General features: G+C 44.8%; 1 protein-coding gene across 6 annotated transcripts in view; it reads right to left on the bottom strand.

Moving 5' to 3' along the window:
• CSMD2 (CUB and Sushi multiple domains 2) overlaps positions 1-16,198 on the bottom strand; it is a 671,005-nt gene that overhangs the window by 62,520 nt on the left and 592,287 nt on the right. For all 6 annotated transcript variants that reach the window (XM_060308114.1, XM_030870139.2, XM_060308126.1 and 3 more), the window contains 3 exons: positions 15,542-15,688; positions 12,649-12,837; positions 282-467 (listed from right to left, as the gene is read on the bottom strand). In XM_060308114.1, coding sequence (XP_060164097.1) covers positions 282-467; positions 12,649-12,837; positions 15,542-15,688 — 522 coding nt within the window. The remainder of the gene's footprint in view (positions 1-281; positions 468-12,648; positions 12,838-15,541; positions 15,689-16,198) is intronic.

The raw sequence follows: 16,198 nt of genomic DNA, 5'->3' as shown, positions 1-16,198 counted from the left end.
AGTTTTTCCACCTAAAAGGAAGTGGACCAGTCATTCCTACATTCTGTGATGGTTTATGGAAACATCTCAGGGAGCAATGGTCTATCAGTGCTTTGAAGCAGTTTCAAATGGGAACCCAGGTTGGTAGATGGCAGTACCCACTTGTCTCAGCTCTCTGAGTCCCCAGCTTCCATGGCCATGTCTTTTCCCATTGCTGGATTTTTAGCTCGCTCCTTGCAGGAGTCTTTTCAGCTGCTTATCCAGCCCTTTGACACACCCCCCTCCTCTACCCAAGGACTCACGGACACACTGTGCGGGGACATTGTGGTTGCTCCATAGGCCTGTCTCCAGACATTCTGCTGTGGCCTCGGCACCTGCCTGGAGGTGGTAGCCTTCGCTGCAGCTGTACACAGCCTTGGTCCCCACCGTGTACTCTTTGCCGAACACCATTCCGTTCTTGGGGGCCTCAGGAAGCCCACAGGAAAGAGCTAGTGGAGGAAAAAAATGTCATGAGCATGTCTGCTTCAAGGATGGTGTTCTGAGAACATATTTTTATCTTTCCTCTCCCTTGAGGCCCTAATAAAATGATAGTAAAGACTAATAAGAGGGAAAAGCCTCATAACAAAAAAGAAAATGGGAAGATCAGTAGAGGAGATGAAAAAAAAAAAGCTTTGGAAGATGAACTGCACATAGAAGTGTGTTGATGGATTAAATGGAGTTGAGAAGCTGCAGCACAAAATATACAGGAGGGAGCTATGGAGTGAGACCAGTTCTCCATCCCTTCCCACAAACACAGTGTAGAGACATTCAGGCGGCCGTTCTCCAAACTAAACAGAGAGGGTTTCCTTACCCACTGAAGGAAAAAAAAGAAAAAAAAAAAAAGGAAAGAACTCCCTTGAGAGAATTAGGGATGCTATGGTAGAAGTAGGCATCCTGGAATAAAGCTCTTTTAATCCTTAAATATAAAGGCTCTCAGCCTAAAGCCTGCCCCTCTGTCTGCTTATCTCTGCCACATACTCAACTCAACTTCTTATTCATGGGAGAGACCTAGTGGGCAATGACAGCTGCATATAATAACAGCAGAGGTAATGCACATCTGTTACCTGGAAAAATCAACCTAGCCTTTACTTTGAAATATGAACAATTAAAGATCACTATACAAATGAAAAACACCAGCAGCATGAAAGTGATAAACAAAGATAAGATTAAAAATAGAAAGAAAAGTCTCCTTTAGGAAACAGAACTAACTCAGGTAAAAGAAAACATAAAACTTTAAACTTCTCATCTTGAGAAAGTCAAGGTGACGTATAATAAAATGAGAAGAGAGGGCTTTGAAAAGAGAACAACAAAAAGTGAACAAGGAAGGGCTCTGTTAAGTTAAAAATAGGATCACCAAAATAAGCATTAAAAAGAAGGGGTGGAAATTGTAGACAAAGATATGGCTGCCTGCCGTTGCAGCCATCTCAGCCCTACAGCCACCCCCAACGGTGAGCGCTAAGGGAGCTCAGGATGGAGACAATAGGCTGCCCCCTCAGCCACAGCAGCGGCCCTTGACAGTGCACCCTGAGGGGATTCAGGAATGGAAAGAACAGGATGCTGGCCCTAGATAGTTAAGGTGCATTTCAAAGGAATGATTTCAATGAGCCCCGACTCTGGCATCTTGTACAGAGAAAAGCGCTAAACTCATTAACCTGAGAGGTCTGGTTTTCTTTAATTAACAGTAATCTTTTGCTGTCCTGACCACCTGGTTTTTGTTGCAAAAACTCCTATACATCCTGGCTCTTCCCTTGCCACCTCGGAGCAGTCCCTCAGAGCTATCTGAGAGGCTGTCTCTGGGCTTAAGTCTGTTGAATAAAAACATAATTTTCAACTTTTAGGCTGTGAAATAAAATTCATATTTTATGCAAGACAAGAAAAACTTAAACAAAAAATTTTCTGCCTAGTGTGCATGGTATATCTGCCTTATGTCTCGACAAAACCTCCCCCATTGTCAGACATACCTGCTCAACCATAAAGAGCTACATTCTCCTACCATCAACAAGGCAACCCCTTAAAAGATAACATTCCTCTTGATCTTGTGAGGGGCCACGATGACATTTAGGTCTGGTTTGTGTAAACTGTCAATAATACGTCATTTAACGTAGAGCCCTCTGCTCCAAAAAACTTATATAACTCTGACATCTAACGGGTGGAACAGTTCTCAGAGCTTTCTGAGATGCTGTTTCTGGGTTATAATCTTCACATCTGGCTCGAATAAAATTTTCCACTTCTTTCATTGATTGACTATCGATTAATTTTTGTCGACAAGGTTGTGCATTTTTTTTCAGTCGACAGTTTTAATGACTGACGAAGAGACCTAGAGCAGACTTCTCTCCTTCACCTGAACTCTACGAGGGTCTGGAATCTGCACCAGCAGAGGCCTCTGGCGCCCATCCGCCTCCTCGGAGAATCCAGACAAATTCGGGTGAATCTCTCCTGGTTCTTGGAGCTCCTGATTATTGGTTGAAGATCCTGAGTTTTATTTGGTGGTGTCTAACAGGTACCTGCCTCCGCATTTGAAAGATACTAGGAGAGCCCAGTTGAAAGACACTGGGATTTGCTCAGTCGAAAGATGCTGAGGGGTCTGGGCTGAGTGGTCAGGGAGGAGGCTGACCTGACGTTTTCCCTCAAATCAGCTGCCTATGCGAGAACGTGTTGGGATAAAAGTGCAAATATTACATGAGAGTTTTTAGCTCCAAAGAAGGGACATCTCCTCCTGGCCGAGAAGGGCATTCTCAGGCAACTGAGAAACTTGCGGGAGTGGTGGAGGCAAGTCCTCACACTGTGCAGTGGTCCCACAGGGATGCAACAGGGAAGAGCCAATTTTGACTGCATGTTGGATCTGTTTCTTTGACTTTAGCCTCTGCTTTTCGTTACTTTCTTTCTTTCTTTTTTTTTTTTTTTTTTTTTTTTTTTTTTTTTGCGGTACGCGGGCCTCTCGCTGCTGTGGCCTCTCCCGTTGCGGTGCACAGGCTCTGGACGCGCAGGCTCAGCGGCCATGGCTCACAGGCCCAGCCGCTCCGCGGCATGTGGGGTCTTCCCGGACTGGGGCACAAACCCGTGTCCCCTGCATCAGCAGGCGGACTCTCAGTCACTGCGCCACCAGGGAAGCCCTGCTTTCGTTCTTATAATCATACATCATGGCCTCTCTCAGGGAACCCTGCCCACCTGTGAATGGCTGCAAGAAAGAAGAAATTAACACTTCCCCTCCCCGAGGCTGGCCATTCCAGGAGATGTTTTGCAAGACTGATGGCCCTTCTTACTTTACTTCCTCCCCGCCTCTCCCTCTCTAGTCTGCCTTTTTACTTTACTTCCCTCTCTCATTCTATAAAAGAAATTGACATCCAGACTCTGATAAGATGGCTTTTTGGCGGCCCTAGTCCTCCATCTTCTCGGTCTGCCGCCTTTCCGAATAAAGTCGTATTCCTTGCCTCAGCCCCTCGTCTCCCGATTTATCGGCCAGTTGTGCGTTGAGCAGAGTGAGCTTGGACTCGGTAACAAATCTGGCTGAGCCAGCTGGGAACCTTGCTGCTCGTGGCTAGCAGGTCCCCGTTGGGGAATATCGGGGCGAGGCCCTAGCAGCTGCCAGGATCATTTGTCCTGAGGCTCTTCCCTTCAAAGTTCCCTGAAGCAGCACCGGCTACCCCAGCACTGGGCAGTTGAAGCAAGGAACCGACAAACTTCTACGAGTCGACGGACTCGATTTTGGAGGTTAAGTCGCTCTGGCGTGCACACAGGGAACACATTCCCCCCTCTGTTTGGGCTTTTCCTTTATGGGACAAGCCAATTTGGTTGGGGTACCCTGGCGGAGAGGGGAATCTTTGTTGGACTCAACCTGATTTTGGGAACGGGTCCGTTGGGAACTAGTTCGTTGGTTTTGATCTTGGTTTTGTTTTGGTTTTGTGTGCATCGATGCTAGAATTTGTTTGTGCCTTTTGTGTTGGAATTTGCGTCTTTTGTGTTTTGGTGTTATCAAACTTATAAAAATGGGAAATACTCCATCTATCCCGAGAGAGAGCCCTCTGAGGAGTATATTAGATAAATGGGCAAAACATAGCCGTGAGCCTATGACTAAGAAAGACATGATATACTCTTGTAATAGGGTGTGGACCCAAAATATGTTAGGATCAGAAGAACGATGGCCCCTATATGGCTCACTCAGTTATACGATCTCGCAGCTAGAAGTGTTTTGCAAAAGAGCGGGGAAAAGAGATGAGATTCCGTATGTAGAATCATTTATGTTATTGGATCAGGAGGAAAAGGAGTCAGAGGGCTGCCACTTTATGGTGCAGCGATCTGAAAGAAAACCTAAGAAGGAACGTATTCTACAGGGGGAAGAGGGAGAAAATTAGAGTGGGGACATGTTATTTCAAAACGTAACCCCCCCTCCAGCCTATCCAGCTCCCCCAGTGACTGAGCAGGCTTCACCAGCAGGTGTTCCACCTGCACCCCCCATGCTGCCAACATATTCACCACCTCCTGGTTCCCCTACGCATGGGGATCCAATAGCAGTTTCTATAGTAACCCCTGCAGCACAGGAACCTGGTTTAGTATCACCATCTAAGACCCAATAGAGCAACCAATTTGGACCGGGAGCCACTTCTGCAGCAGGGCAATTTCCCTTGCGCCGATATCCTGTAAGAGGCCAGGGGACTCCCTTAGACTTGAGGCGTCCAATTCTAATTTCCCCTCAGGAGCCCCGGGTAACTTTGACAGTGGGGAACAAGTTGACTGACTTTCTAATAGATATGGGTGCCACATATTCTGTGGTAAACACCAAGGTGGCACAGAAAACTTCTCAGCCTATCCCGGTCAAGGGAGTTTCTGGAGAAATACAAAACCGTTCATTCTTACAACCTCAGAATGCCAACTAGGGGACCTCACCCTACAGGGCCATGGGTCCCGAACATATGTGGATCCCTCCTACTCCAAGGTACCGGACCTTTTGGCTATGCATTTCATGGCCCAGTCTGCCCCAGACATCAGGAGCAAAATTCAGAAAGCAACTGCTGGTCCTCCGACTCCAATGAACGATTTGTTCCAATGGGCTTATTTGGTTTTCAGTAATAGGGATACGGCCGAAACGGCTGAATGTAAGAACCCAGAGAAATATGAAAAAGGCCCGAAAGATTGTAATGGCTTTGTCTGCTCAGAGACCAACAAAGGGGAAACAAAGTCATCCTAGGAGAAACTTGACTGTATCTTTGAGATGCAAATGTCCTATCTGGTCTTCTCAGGAACCCTTAACTCTGCCATCTTTTTAAAATGCAAATTTTGAAAAAGAGGGTAAAGTAATTTAGAACCTGTTTTCCATAAATATTAGTAAAAAGGGTTTAGCCATCTAGACAAGTGAGGTTGATTGGTTCCATCTGCCAGAAACCCAATTTTAATCCAACCTCTTTTGTAAATTGATGGGTTTTACCTTGCTGTACCCGACTCAGGGCTGAAATTTTGAAATGAGAGCTATGATATCTCTCTGTTTGTGTGTTTGTATGTGTCTTTGTCTTTGGATAACATTGCTGTGGTTAATCTGTAAATGATCTCTATTTAATTGGCTTAAAGAAAAGTAAGTGCTTACAAAGCAAACAATTCTAAATACAAGAGAAATTAAGATAAATGAGTTTTCAGGTTCACGTGAACTGGGAAATATTTAGTATTAAATTAATACCTGGTATTAACGTTTGTTTGTTGATCTAATTAATATAGGCATATCTTTAGAGCCATCAACATTAAGTATAGTACTTTCACTGCACCTAGGTTTACTAGAAGTTAAATAAAATCGTGTTATACCTGTTGCAAATTTGTCAGCAAGAGAAATAACTTGATATGATGAAACTTTAAAGTAAATGGAAACGAGATAAGAGCTTTTAGGTAAACTCTATAAGAATAATTATGTTCTAAAAATCATCTAAAATACTCTCTCCAGATTTTGGTAACTATTACTTGTCTCTTGGTTTTCACTAGAAATTAAGGTTTTTAAGAGTCGGGGATTCTAATTTAAATATATAATTAAAGCTATTGAAAATAATAAAACATTTCAGTATGGTAGAATGTGTGCTTTCAGTTAAGAAGGTATGAGGAATGGAATTACATTTTACTGAGAAAGTTTTATACAAGGTCAGGATTAACTAAATTTAGATTGAAGTTAACTAAGTAAATGGATTCTGTTAAGTAAGCTAATACAAGACAAATTTGATCTCTCTCTCTGTTAGAAGTGATCCTTTTTGATAACAGATTGTATGAGTCTCTGTGCCCTTAGGTGATCCGTATTTGTTTTCTTTTAATCATTTTGTGACTTTGGTTAAATGAATAAGTATTGTTTCACAGTGACCTATGATCCTGTTGTGTTTTTTTGTTTGTTTGTTTGTTTTTGTTTTTGCGGTGGTGCGGGTCTCTCACTGTTGTGGCCTCTCCAGTTGTAGAGCACAGGCTCCGGATGCGCAGGCTCAGCGGCCATGGCTCACGGGTCCAGCCGCTCCGCGGCATGTGGGATCTTCCCGGACCGGGGCATGAACCCGTGTCCCCTGCATCGGCAGGCGGACTCTCAACCACTGCACCACCAGGGCAGCCCCCCTGTTGTGTTTTAAAACATTTTTGATATTTTTAGCAAACTTCCCAAATATCAAAATCTGACTAAAGCCTTTTAGCCTCCAGCTGACTCTGGGATACTTTGAAACAGCATCTCTGAGACATCTCAGAGAGGAATGTCAAACTAAGTTTATTTGGTATGTTAAATTACTTCAAAAACATTGTCAAGTGATTGGAGATGAACCTTAGGTTATAGAATATTTAATATAGATATTCCAAAATTTATACAGAATCCTTAACAGCTAATATGATGTCCTGATATGTTATCAATTATAATTCTAGTTATTCTAAAATGTTATATGTCACAGAAATATCAGTTTCCTGCTATTTGCATTGTACTCAAATCTTTAACCATGCTATTTTAAGTTTTGTCCTGATGCTTTAACAAAATGAAGATTTTCAAGAAGACTCATAAAAAGGAACTTTTTGACAAATATAAGTTTCAGATAGCCTTCAGATAATATCACTGGATTGGGTGACAAATGACAAAACTAATGGAAAACCTGATAACTTCAACTGGATCAACAGGAATTAATCAATGAACTAGTAAATATGGGACTGAATGAACTGGTAAATATGATTTATAACTTTATGACTTTGGGAAATATACTGGCTTTAATCTTTGTTTTTCAGAAAAAAACCTTTTCTCTTATGCTATGACCTACAACAAGTTGATAAAGTATGCCTTTGTAAACAAAGATGAAACATTTATCTTTTTCTCTCTACCGGGTTGATCCTGCCAGTAGCATATGCTTATCTCAAAGATTAAGCCATGCATGTCTAAGTATGCATGGCCAGTACAGTGAAACTGTGGATGGCTCATTAAATCAGTTATGGTTCCTTTGGTCACTCGTTATTGGAACTGGAATTACAACTAGTAATATATATCGTATATACTTATACATATATCGTATATACTTATACGATTATACTAATCGTTTTAATTTGTTCTTTGTTTCCAAATTTTTTGTGCTTTGTGTGTCCCTGCTGCACTATGTCTTTGTCAGTGTTACTAGCTGCATTACTTATATCCTGTCTATTTCATAAGACTGTTGTCTCTTACAGTGCCTAGTGTGTAACCAGGCCCCCAGCAAAACTTCTCACATTTATAACATAAAATAGTTGTAATAGTGATTCTACGTATGGGAAGAAGCAACAAGGGAAAATGTCTCCTGATCATAATTAGACAGAGGATCCAGAGAATCTTTAATTATCAATAGGGCCTAATCCAAAAATTAGCACCCGGAGTGGCGTATCAACAATTTTCGCCTGACCTGGGATGAGCCTCCCAGCACTGTGGGACAAAATTTGATCAAGACATGTCTCCCAAATATTGGTCAAATTCCCCTCCAACGTCAGCCGGTGAACCCTGAGGAAACTCAGGAAGGAGAAGAATACCTGCCATCTAGCAGGCATCAGACTGCAGCCATTTCCTATGGTGAGCCGTGAAGAAACTCAGAATGTGAAAACACAGGATACAGACCCCAGATGGCTGTGGTACATATCAAAGGAAAGATTTCAGTGAGCCCAGACACTTGCAGCTTCTCCTACATAGAAAAACGCTAAATTTTTTAACTTGAGATGTGGCCTCCCAGGCTTGAAGACCTCAAAATTCCCGATAACTCTCAACTTGCTAGGTTGTGAATATTTTTTAAGTCTACAGGTGTAAAGCAGACACTTCCGAAGAGGAACAAAAGAAGACAAATCTCATCATTTGGATCACTGGCACCAATGGCGGACACTCCCAGAAAGATCCATCTGACTGAGCAGTTAGAATGGTGGTCACCCCTTGTCCCACAAGATTGTGGAATGCACATTCACAGTGGGGAACTGTAACAGGGAAGAGCCAATTTTGACTCCATGTTGGATCTGTTTCTTGGACTTCAGCCTTTATAATCGTACATCATGGCCTGCCTCAGGGAACCCTGCCCACCTGTGAATGGCTGCAAGAAAGAAGAAATTAACACTTCCCCTCCCCGAGGCTGGCCATTCCAGGAGATGTTTTGCAAGACTGATGGCCCTTTTTACTTTACTTCCCTCTCTGATTCTATAAAAGGAACTGGCATCCAGACCCCATAAGATGGTTTTTTGGAGACCCTGGTCCAACATCTTCTCAGGCTGCCAAACTTCCGAATAAAGTCGTATTGTTGCCTCAGCACCTCGTCTCCTGATTTATTGGCCTGTCGTGCGGCAAGCAGAGCGAGCTTGGACTTGCTAACAGGGAAACCAACTCATTTTAATTAAACAACTTTCTCTGCACGAATAAGAACCGGCCGTTCCCTGATCTGAGCACCCACCGTGCTCGGGAGGGAGAATCCGAGACATGAAGAGGAGCTGAAACAACTCTAGGGTAGAAACCTAGAGGCATTAAGATCGTAAGCAGCACATTGGCCCACCACACAATTCCACTAGGAACTTTTATCCTCAACAAATTCAACTTCAAAGTGGGAAGTAGAGTCTCTCAAACAGAAAAAACGAGGGGCATCAGAAAGCCAAACTCCAGCTAACCCCCCAGCCAGATTCATGTCTTATACTTGCAAGTACCTAATTAATTGGGAAAATTATATCAAAGGAGGTCTCAACCTAAAATGGCCAATATAGGGCTCTTTTATTGCGTATGCCGTTGTTAAAAAAAAGCCGGCTTGATAAAATATCTTTTCAGAATTCTGACCTTAAAAAAACAAAAGCTCGGGGCTTCCCTGGTGGCGCAGTGGTTGAGAGTCCGCCTGCCGATGCAGGGGACACGGGTTCGTGCCCCGGTCCGGGAAGATCCCACATTCTGCGGAGCGGCTGGGCCCGTGAGCCATGGCCGCTGAGCCTGCGCGTCCGGAGCCTGTGCTCCGCAACAGAAGAGGCCACAACAGTGAGAGGCCCGTGTACCGAAAAAAACAAAAACAAAAAACCCCCCCAAAAACCCAAAAGCTCTTCTAGGGGGAACTTGCATTTCTCTTCCTGTGTCTTTGAGGTGTAAATCTTCTACCTGATCTTCTTAGGTGTTTTGTGTGTGTGTGTGTGTGTGTTTTCAAAAATTGGTCTCTGCCATCTGAGAGGTGCACATATGATATACATCTGGCAATCAAGGAGACTGGGATTCTGAGCCGTCTTCTGTCTGACTGTGCCGACTCTCGGCGGCTTTTGCCGTCTTCACCTGTGTTGCATCAGCCTGTACAGTGAAGACCTTTACTTTCTTAGACTGTTTTGGGGAGTAAACTTTCTAGATCTTGTGAAGGCTGCATCCTTCACACTTTCTTATGGGGATGCCTCTTGCGTCTTATTGATTTGAATCCACTATTTACATATATCTCATTAATGGCCAGATTATGGATCCTTTAAATTGGAGGAACTTCTAAACTGATCAATGTTTAGAGAACTTTCATTATGAAGCGTTGTTTTATTGGTACCTTTGGGGGTGGGGGAAACAAATTAGAAGGTGGAAAAATATATAATGGTTAACCTAAGAACTCCTTTAATTTAAAACAGACAAACAAAAACTGGTCTGGGAAGCCTTATTTCTGGTCTCTGATTCCCCTCAATGGGTCTAACAGATGCTAATAAAAACATTAGAATAACTGAGAGGCTATCTTCCGGGCTTAATTCTGCCAAATAAAACATAATTCTCAACTTTTAGGCTGTGCATTTTTTTTCAGTCGACAAAATGAAAAGTAAATGAAATTTCCCAGAATATAGACCAAAAAGACAGAGACTGAAAATGAGAGAGAAAAGGACTGGAAACACAGGGAATCAGCCCAGGAGGTCCAGTAGGTCTGGGCTGCAGGAAAAGAGAACAGAGAAAGTGGAGGGGATGGAATGATCATAGATGGAGCTGGAGAGAGACAGTGTTCAGATTGAAAGGTGCCAAAGGCAGCTCATCTCACTGCCCCTCCCTGGCCCTTCTCTCTTGGATAACTGAGAGGACAGAAGGTAACCTCTTAGCCTGAGAGACTACCAGGCTGTCTAGTGATCTCCATCACACACCACAGTCCCCCAAACCCAGAGGGACACCTCCCGTGGGTAGGAGAGGAGGGGGGAGAATCACAAAGTACCTGAAAGCTTGTGGTGGAATGAGGCCTCTGAGGGAGAGAATGCGTAGTGAGAGAACAGGCAGGGGAAGGAGACAGAAAGCGTTAGGATGCATAGACTCTCCAGTGTGCTGCGTTTGTCAGTGGAGAAGCATGGTTTGGAAAGCAGCAGCAGGGAAAGGGAAGCATGCCAGGACTTTCGCCCTGGGTTCTGTGGGAAATAGGGGATGAGCCCCCTCCCCTGAAAGGGCCACAGCATCTGTGTTCTCAGATGAGAGCCACAGTCTCCGTGGAGGAAGGAAGTGAAGAGCGCCTTCTGGGCGGTGACTGAGGGTGTATACTTGTTGGCCATGGAACCAGGATTCCAGAGAGCACGGAGGGAATGGCAGAGAGGGAGGGCATCGGAGAGGAACGGGGGCTGGGGCTGGGGATGGAGAGAAGCAGCACAGAGCAGTGTGGGGATGAGTGGACAGAGCTTGGTTTTGGGAAGTGACAAAAGATAGAGGTGAGAGGCCTGGTTGCTTCCAACTAGAACTTTGGGAAAAAGACTTGTCTGTGTGGATACAGTTAGAAAAATGGAAACTGAAGCCAAGACGTTTGCCACTTGTGGACAATCAGTTCTCTGTGAACGTTGCTTAAAGCATTAAAGAGAATATCAATGATGCACTGCTTCTGTTCTTTGAGAAAGCTCAGGCACAGGCCCGAGAAGGTTGTGAGGGTCAGAGATGACAGACGTCATTAAAAAAGTACGTCACCATGCTGGGAACCAAAACACAAGAACCTCAACCTTAAGTGATTTCTTGTTTTTGTCTATATAATTGGTAAATTTTTTCTTTCTTTTTTAAAATGCAGTATATGTTGAGAATCTGGGAGGAAAGACAACAAGCTGCTGGTGGAGGTATAAGTGAAGACAAACTTTTTGGACGGCAACCAGTATCAAAAGCTGTAGACTTTGTATACGTATGATTCAATAATCTCATTTCTGGGAATTTATTTTAAGGAAATAAATATGGATGATCCCAAAGACGGAATTATAAGGATTTTAACAGCAGCATTGTTTATAGTAGCAAAAAATACAGAAAGTCAAATGACCAACAGTAGGATGATACTTGAATAAATGACAGTTTTTCTATAATGCTACACAACCATTGCAAATATTGATGACTAAGTGTATTTAATCACGTGATAGATGCTAACAAAATATGAAGAGATTTGTACACCAATAATGCCATTTTTATAAACAATATATGAACGACCAAAGGAAATGTTAACAGCAGTGATTTCAGTTGTTGGGGTTATAGGTCATTTTCACTTTTTCTTTCTATTATCTATAGTTTCTTTTTTCTTCTTCAGATTTCTAGTCTGAATGTATATTACTTTAAGGAAAATAAAATCCCATAAATGATCAAAAGCAACACATGCAAACTTCCTGGTATATATCACGTGCTTGATCGCTGATGACTGCGTAGGTGATGGTCACTGTTCACCCTGCTTCCCTCTGCCCCTCGTCTCCTCCCACCGGACCTGGTACTTCTGCCAGCCCCAATTGCTTTGCATATTTTGTGATCTCTCTCAGAGTCTGTGGTTTTGCAAACGCTTTTGCTGTTGCCTAGAATGTTTTCCTTGCCAATGCCTGGCCCCCAACTTTCCTTGTTCTATGAACCCAAGCAACCCCTCTTCTGGAAGCCCCCTAGCTGTACAGGAGCAGGTAGGTCCCCTCTTAACCTTGGGCTCCCACAGTACTGTTTGCGCTCCTGATACAGCACTTCCTTCCTCTGTCATTTGGCATTTTTGTGGCTACATAGCCGTCTCCCTCCCTTCCCTGAAAACACTGACGCTGTGTTTTACACACCTGTGTATCCCCAGGGCTTCAGATATTACGGATCCTCAGTATATGTCTGCTGAAAGAATGAATTAATTATCTATGAGGAAGCCCACATTTGGAAGTGATTGGTCCTGGGACAAGCCCAAGTTGCGGGTAGGACCCAAGCCACCTGTCACCTCTTTCCCACCTGCTTCTCACCTTGACAGAGAGGAATGGCCTCGCTCCACAGGTGGTAGCCCTGGGGGTGCCGGGTGCAAATGGCCATGCTGTGTCCCACCAACCGGTAGCCGGCGTTGCAGCCAAAGTGGATGGAGCCTCCAGGCTGGGTGGTGGTCTGGCCCAGAAGGAAGCCATGGAGCGGAGCCCTGGGCAGGCTGCAGTAGGGAGCTGGATAACGAGATGAGGGTCAGGGGACCACACACAGCGGGAAGACAGAGGTGGTCCTTCATGCAGGCCCCGCCCCCTTGCTTCTCCCTCTCTGTCCCTATCTTCAGCACTGCCAGGTCCACTGCTAGTGAGGAGGTTGATACTGAAAAGCAGCCAGTTTAGGAAAGCCGAAGAAAAGAAAAGGAAAGAAAGGAAAGGAAAGGAAAGGAAAAGAGAAGGGAAGGATAAGGAAGGAAAAACAGGAAAGGAAAGAGAAGAAAACAAGAAAAAAACAGCTCCATGAAGCACTGGGTCCCCTTTGCACCTGGAGGCAGCACTAGTTGTGCAGCTGAGTTCAGGCTCTCGAATCCCACCATATCCCAAAGGGACACAGAAAACAGAACCCAATGGGGTTGGTTCCAGAAGGGTGTGACCGCAGGGGCGAGGCCTCTGGAGTCAGGGCTGTGCTCAAGTCCCATTTCCCACCTTTCCACAGTTCTGTGACTTGGGACAAATCACTGAGGCGCTTCCAGGTCCATTTTCCTCACCTGTGTATTGCGATTGGCAATGCCTCCCTCATAGGTTTTGGGACAATTTAAATGGGATCGTGTCTGTAAAACCCCCAGCCCAGTGCAGGGCACTCAGTGCTCAGTAAATGGTCCCTGTCCTGCTTTCTGCTGTGTGTGGAGGATGGGGGGAGAGAGAGCTGTGGCAACCCAGGGCATCAAACCCACAGTCCTAATTCCCCCTCGACATCTGGCTTCAACTTATTTCATTCATTTATTCAACAGACAGATAGCGAGTGTCTATTATATGCTAGGTGCTGTTCTAAGTGCTGGGAATACAACAGTGAAGAGAACAGACAAAAACCCCAGCCTTAGAGAACTTGGCAATAAAAACCTCTGCCAGGGATGCTCGGGGGAAGTTCTGTGAGGCCGGGAAAGAGGGATGACCAAAGGAGCACAGAGAGCAAGCCTGTTCATCTGCTCTAAGAGTCCCTGGCATGGGATCAAGGTAGGATGAAGATGACAGGACCCTTCCTGCATCCTCCCCACAGTATGGTCCTCTGGCCTCTTACGTGATCACATCCCTCTGCTGGTGAAATGGATGTGTTAAACACCTCTTTCCAAGCCAGAAACGCTTCCTTACTTCTGCTTTGCCACCTGTGTCCTGTTTATGTGGTATCTACAAGTCTACCTCGGTCAAGAACAAGAATCTCAGTTATAAAATATACTTAGTCCCAGTGATAGAGGCATGTGCAAAGTACACGACTCTACTGTATTTCCATTAAGGACTCATTGTTTCACCATGTAATTAATTCACTTCTATGTGGCGTATGTATTGTAATTATAACTGACTCATTACCCACAAATAGGTGATTAATCTTTAAAAACATCAAGGGAAGCACAACTCCTTAATGGCTTTTAGTTCAGAGTTTAGCAACTAGCATAGTGAAATGCTCCTAAATTGCTTTATTTCTCTTTTGTGTTAGTAGCTTCTAGGAACTCAGCCTGAACCTCCCTGACAGATGGCTTAAGGTCTCTTTTCCATCATGAGGAAACCGAGGCCTGAAGAGGTTGAGTGACAGAGCCGACTGCTGACCCTGGGGGGGCGTGAAGGTACCCTCCTTCTTATGTGCGTGGGGGAAAGGAATTTGGGGTCCACTTTGCAGAGGAAATGGACGCTGAGATAGTAAAGCTCCTTCTCCTCCCAGGCTCCCCTCAGCTTCATCTGGCTGGTCCCCCCCAACCCCCAAAGCCATACCTAAGAGTTTCTTAAGACTTCGATAGCCCGCTAAGTTTGGGTTGGCCTTCCAAGTCGGCAGCCCATGAGAAGAGATGGATTGAGACAAGGGGCAACTCAGGCTATAATATGTATATCTGACATCCCTCTAACCAATATTCTTTGAAAATTTGTCCAACGTTTGTTTGGAACTCAGGCTAAATGCAGCCAGGGGAAAGAGTGCTGCAGGGGGACTGGCGCCTGGTGGAACTCGCCATGGTCTTAAGTAATTCATTTCTGCTCCCAAGCTCACAGAGCCAGCCAGCAGTTCAACGGACCCACTGCCCTGCAAAACGGGCAGCAAACAGCTTTTCAAATTTTCTTTCCAGCGACAGACAGTAATCCCCGTGATGGGAGTTCAGATAACGTTGATTTTCTCCATCTCATTTTATTTTCAAGGATATTTTTGTGTTCCTTGTAGATGGCTGGCTGTTCAGCTATCCGGTTGGATTGGCCCTCGATCTGACACTGCCTATGAGATATGGCTTGCAGAGCAGAAGAGAGGCTCCTGGACTTGGAATATAACCCATCGTTTGCTGCTTGTCTAATATTTGCCAGTTGGGGACCCACATCTTAGGGTTTTTTGGTTTAAAGGACCTTCTATTAACATTTCAACAGTGTTAGGGACGGGACCACCTATAGGCCTTATCAGGTCATATACAATAAACTTATCCAAAAGACACAGGCTGGCAGTATGAGCAGAAAGAGGGAAGAGCTTAAAAGTGGGGAGAGGTATAGAAAAAGGGGAGGTGGGAAAATGTCAAGGACACTGTGCAGCTAGAGGTGAGAGTGCCTACGAGGAGGAGAAAGGCTGCCAGTCCCCAGGCGTGTGGAGGAGCTCGGCCAGGCACGAGGACATGGCCCATGGCTTATTCTTCTGGGTGAGAAATGTAAGGGGCTCGGGGGTTGTGGCCCTTCTCATGAGTCTTTATGTTTTACTCACCTGCATACCGAATCTTAAAGCCCTTCCGATTGTAGGCATGGTCAGACGACCAGCGCAGGTACACAGAGTTGCTTGAGCTGGTGACAATCAGGGGAGCTGAGTAGTTCCCACTGAGGGCTTTCAGTAGAGGACTTTGTCCTGAGGGACCTGGGAGGAGAGTGTGGACACAGGATTACAGACTATCACAGCTATCAGAGATACTAGATGTGATACCTTTAATATAACCACCTCCGATTTTCCCCTCCTCAAGTGAAGACGTGAAGATTTGGGATGGTAACTCAGCACCATCACTGGTCCATCTGCTCCTCTCTCAGTATCCACAGGCTTTGCTCTAGGTGCTCTCCCCTCCTGAGTCCTAAAGCAGGGATCCAAGAAGTCCCTGACAACACATAGCCGTTGGCAGGTGAGATGACATCTATTTGCCATCCTGGGACTTGCCCACAGTCAAGCAGCGGGTTAAAAGAGCTGGTTTTCAACCTGGGAACATTTTCTATCTCACCATCCTACTTGTACATACTAAAAACAGTTCAGTCCCTGCCACATAGAAAAAATATTTATGAATGAATAGATAGCAATAAAGCTAGAGGAAAACACGATCATGTCTCAATGTCATAAATAACATAGCTCCCCAATGGTCCCTTCCAAGGCTCTTCCAGA

The sequence above is a fragment of the Globicephala melas genome, chromosome 1 (assembly GCF_963455315.2).
Source record: "Globicephala melas chromosome 1, mGloMel1.2, whole genome shotgun sequence".
NCBI lineage: Eukaryota > Metazoa > Chordata > Mammalia > Artiodactyla > Delphinidae > Globicephala > Globicephala melas.
This window is presented reverse-complemented; position numbering and strand designations above follow the sequence as displayed.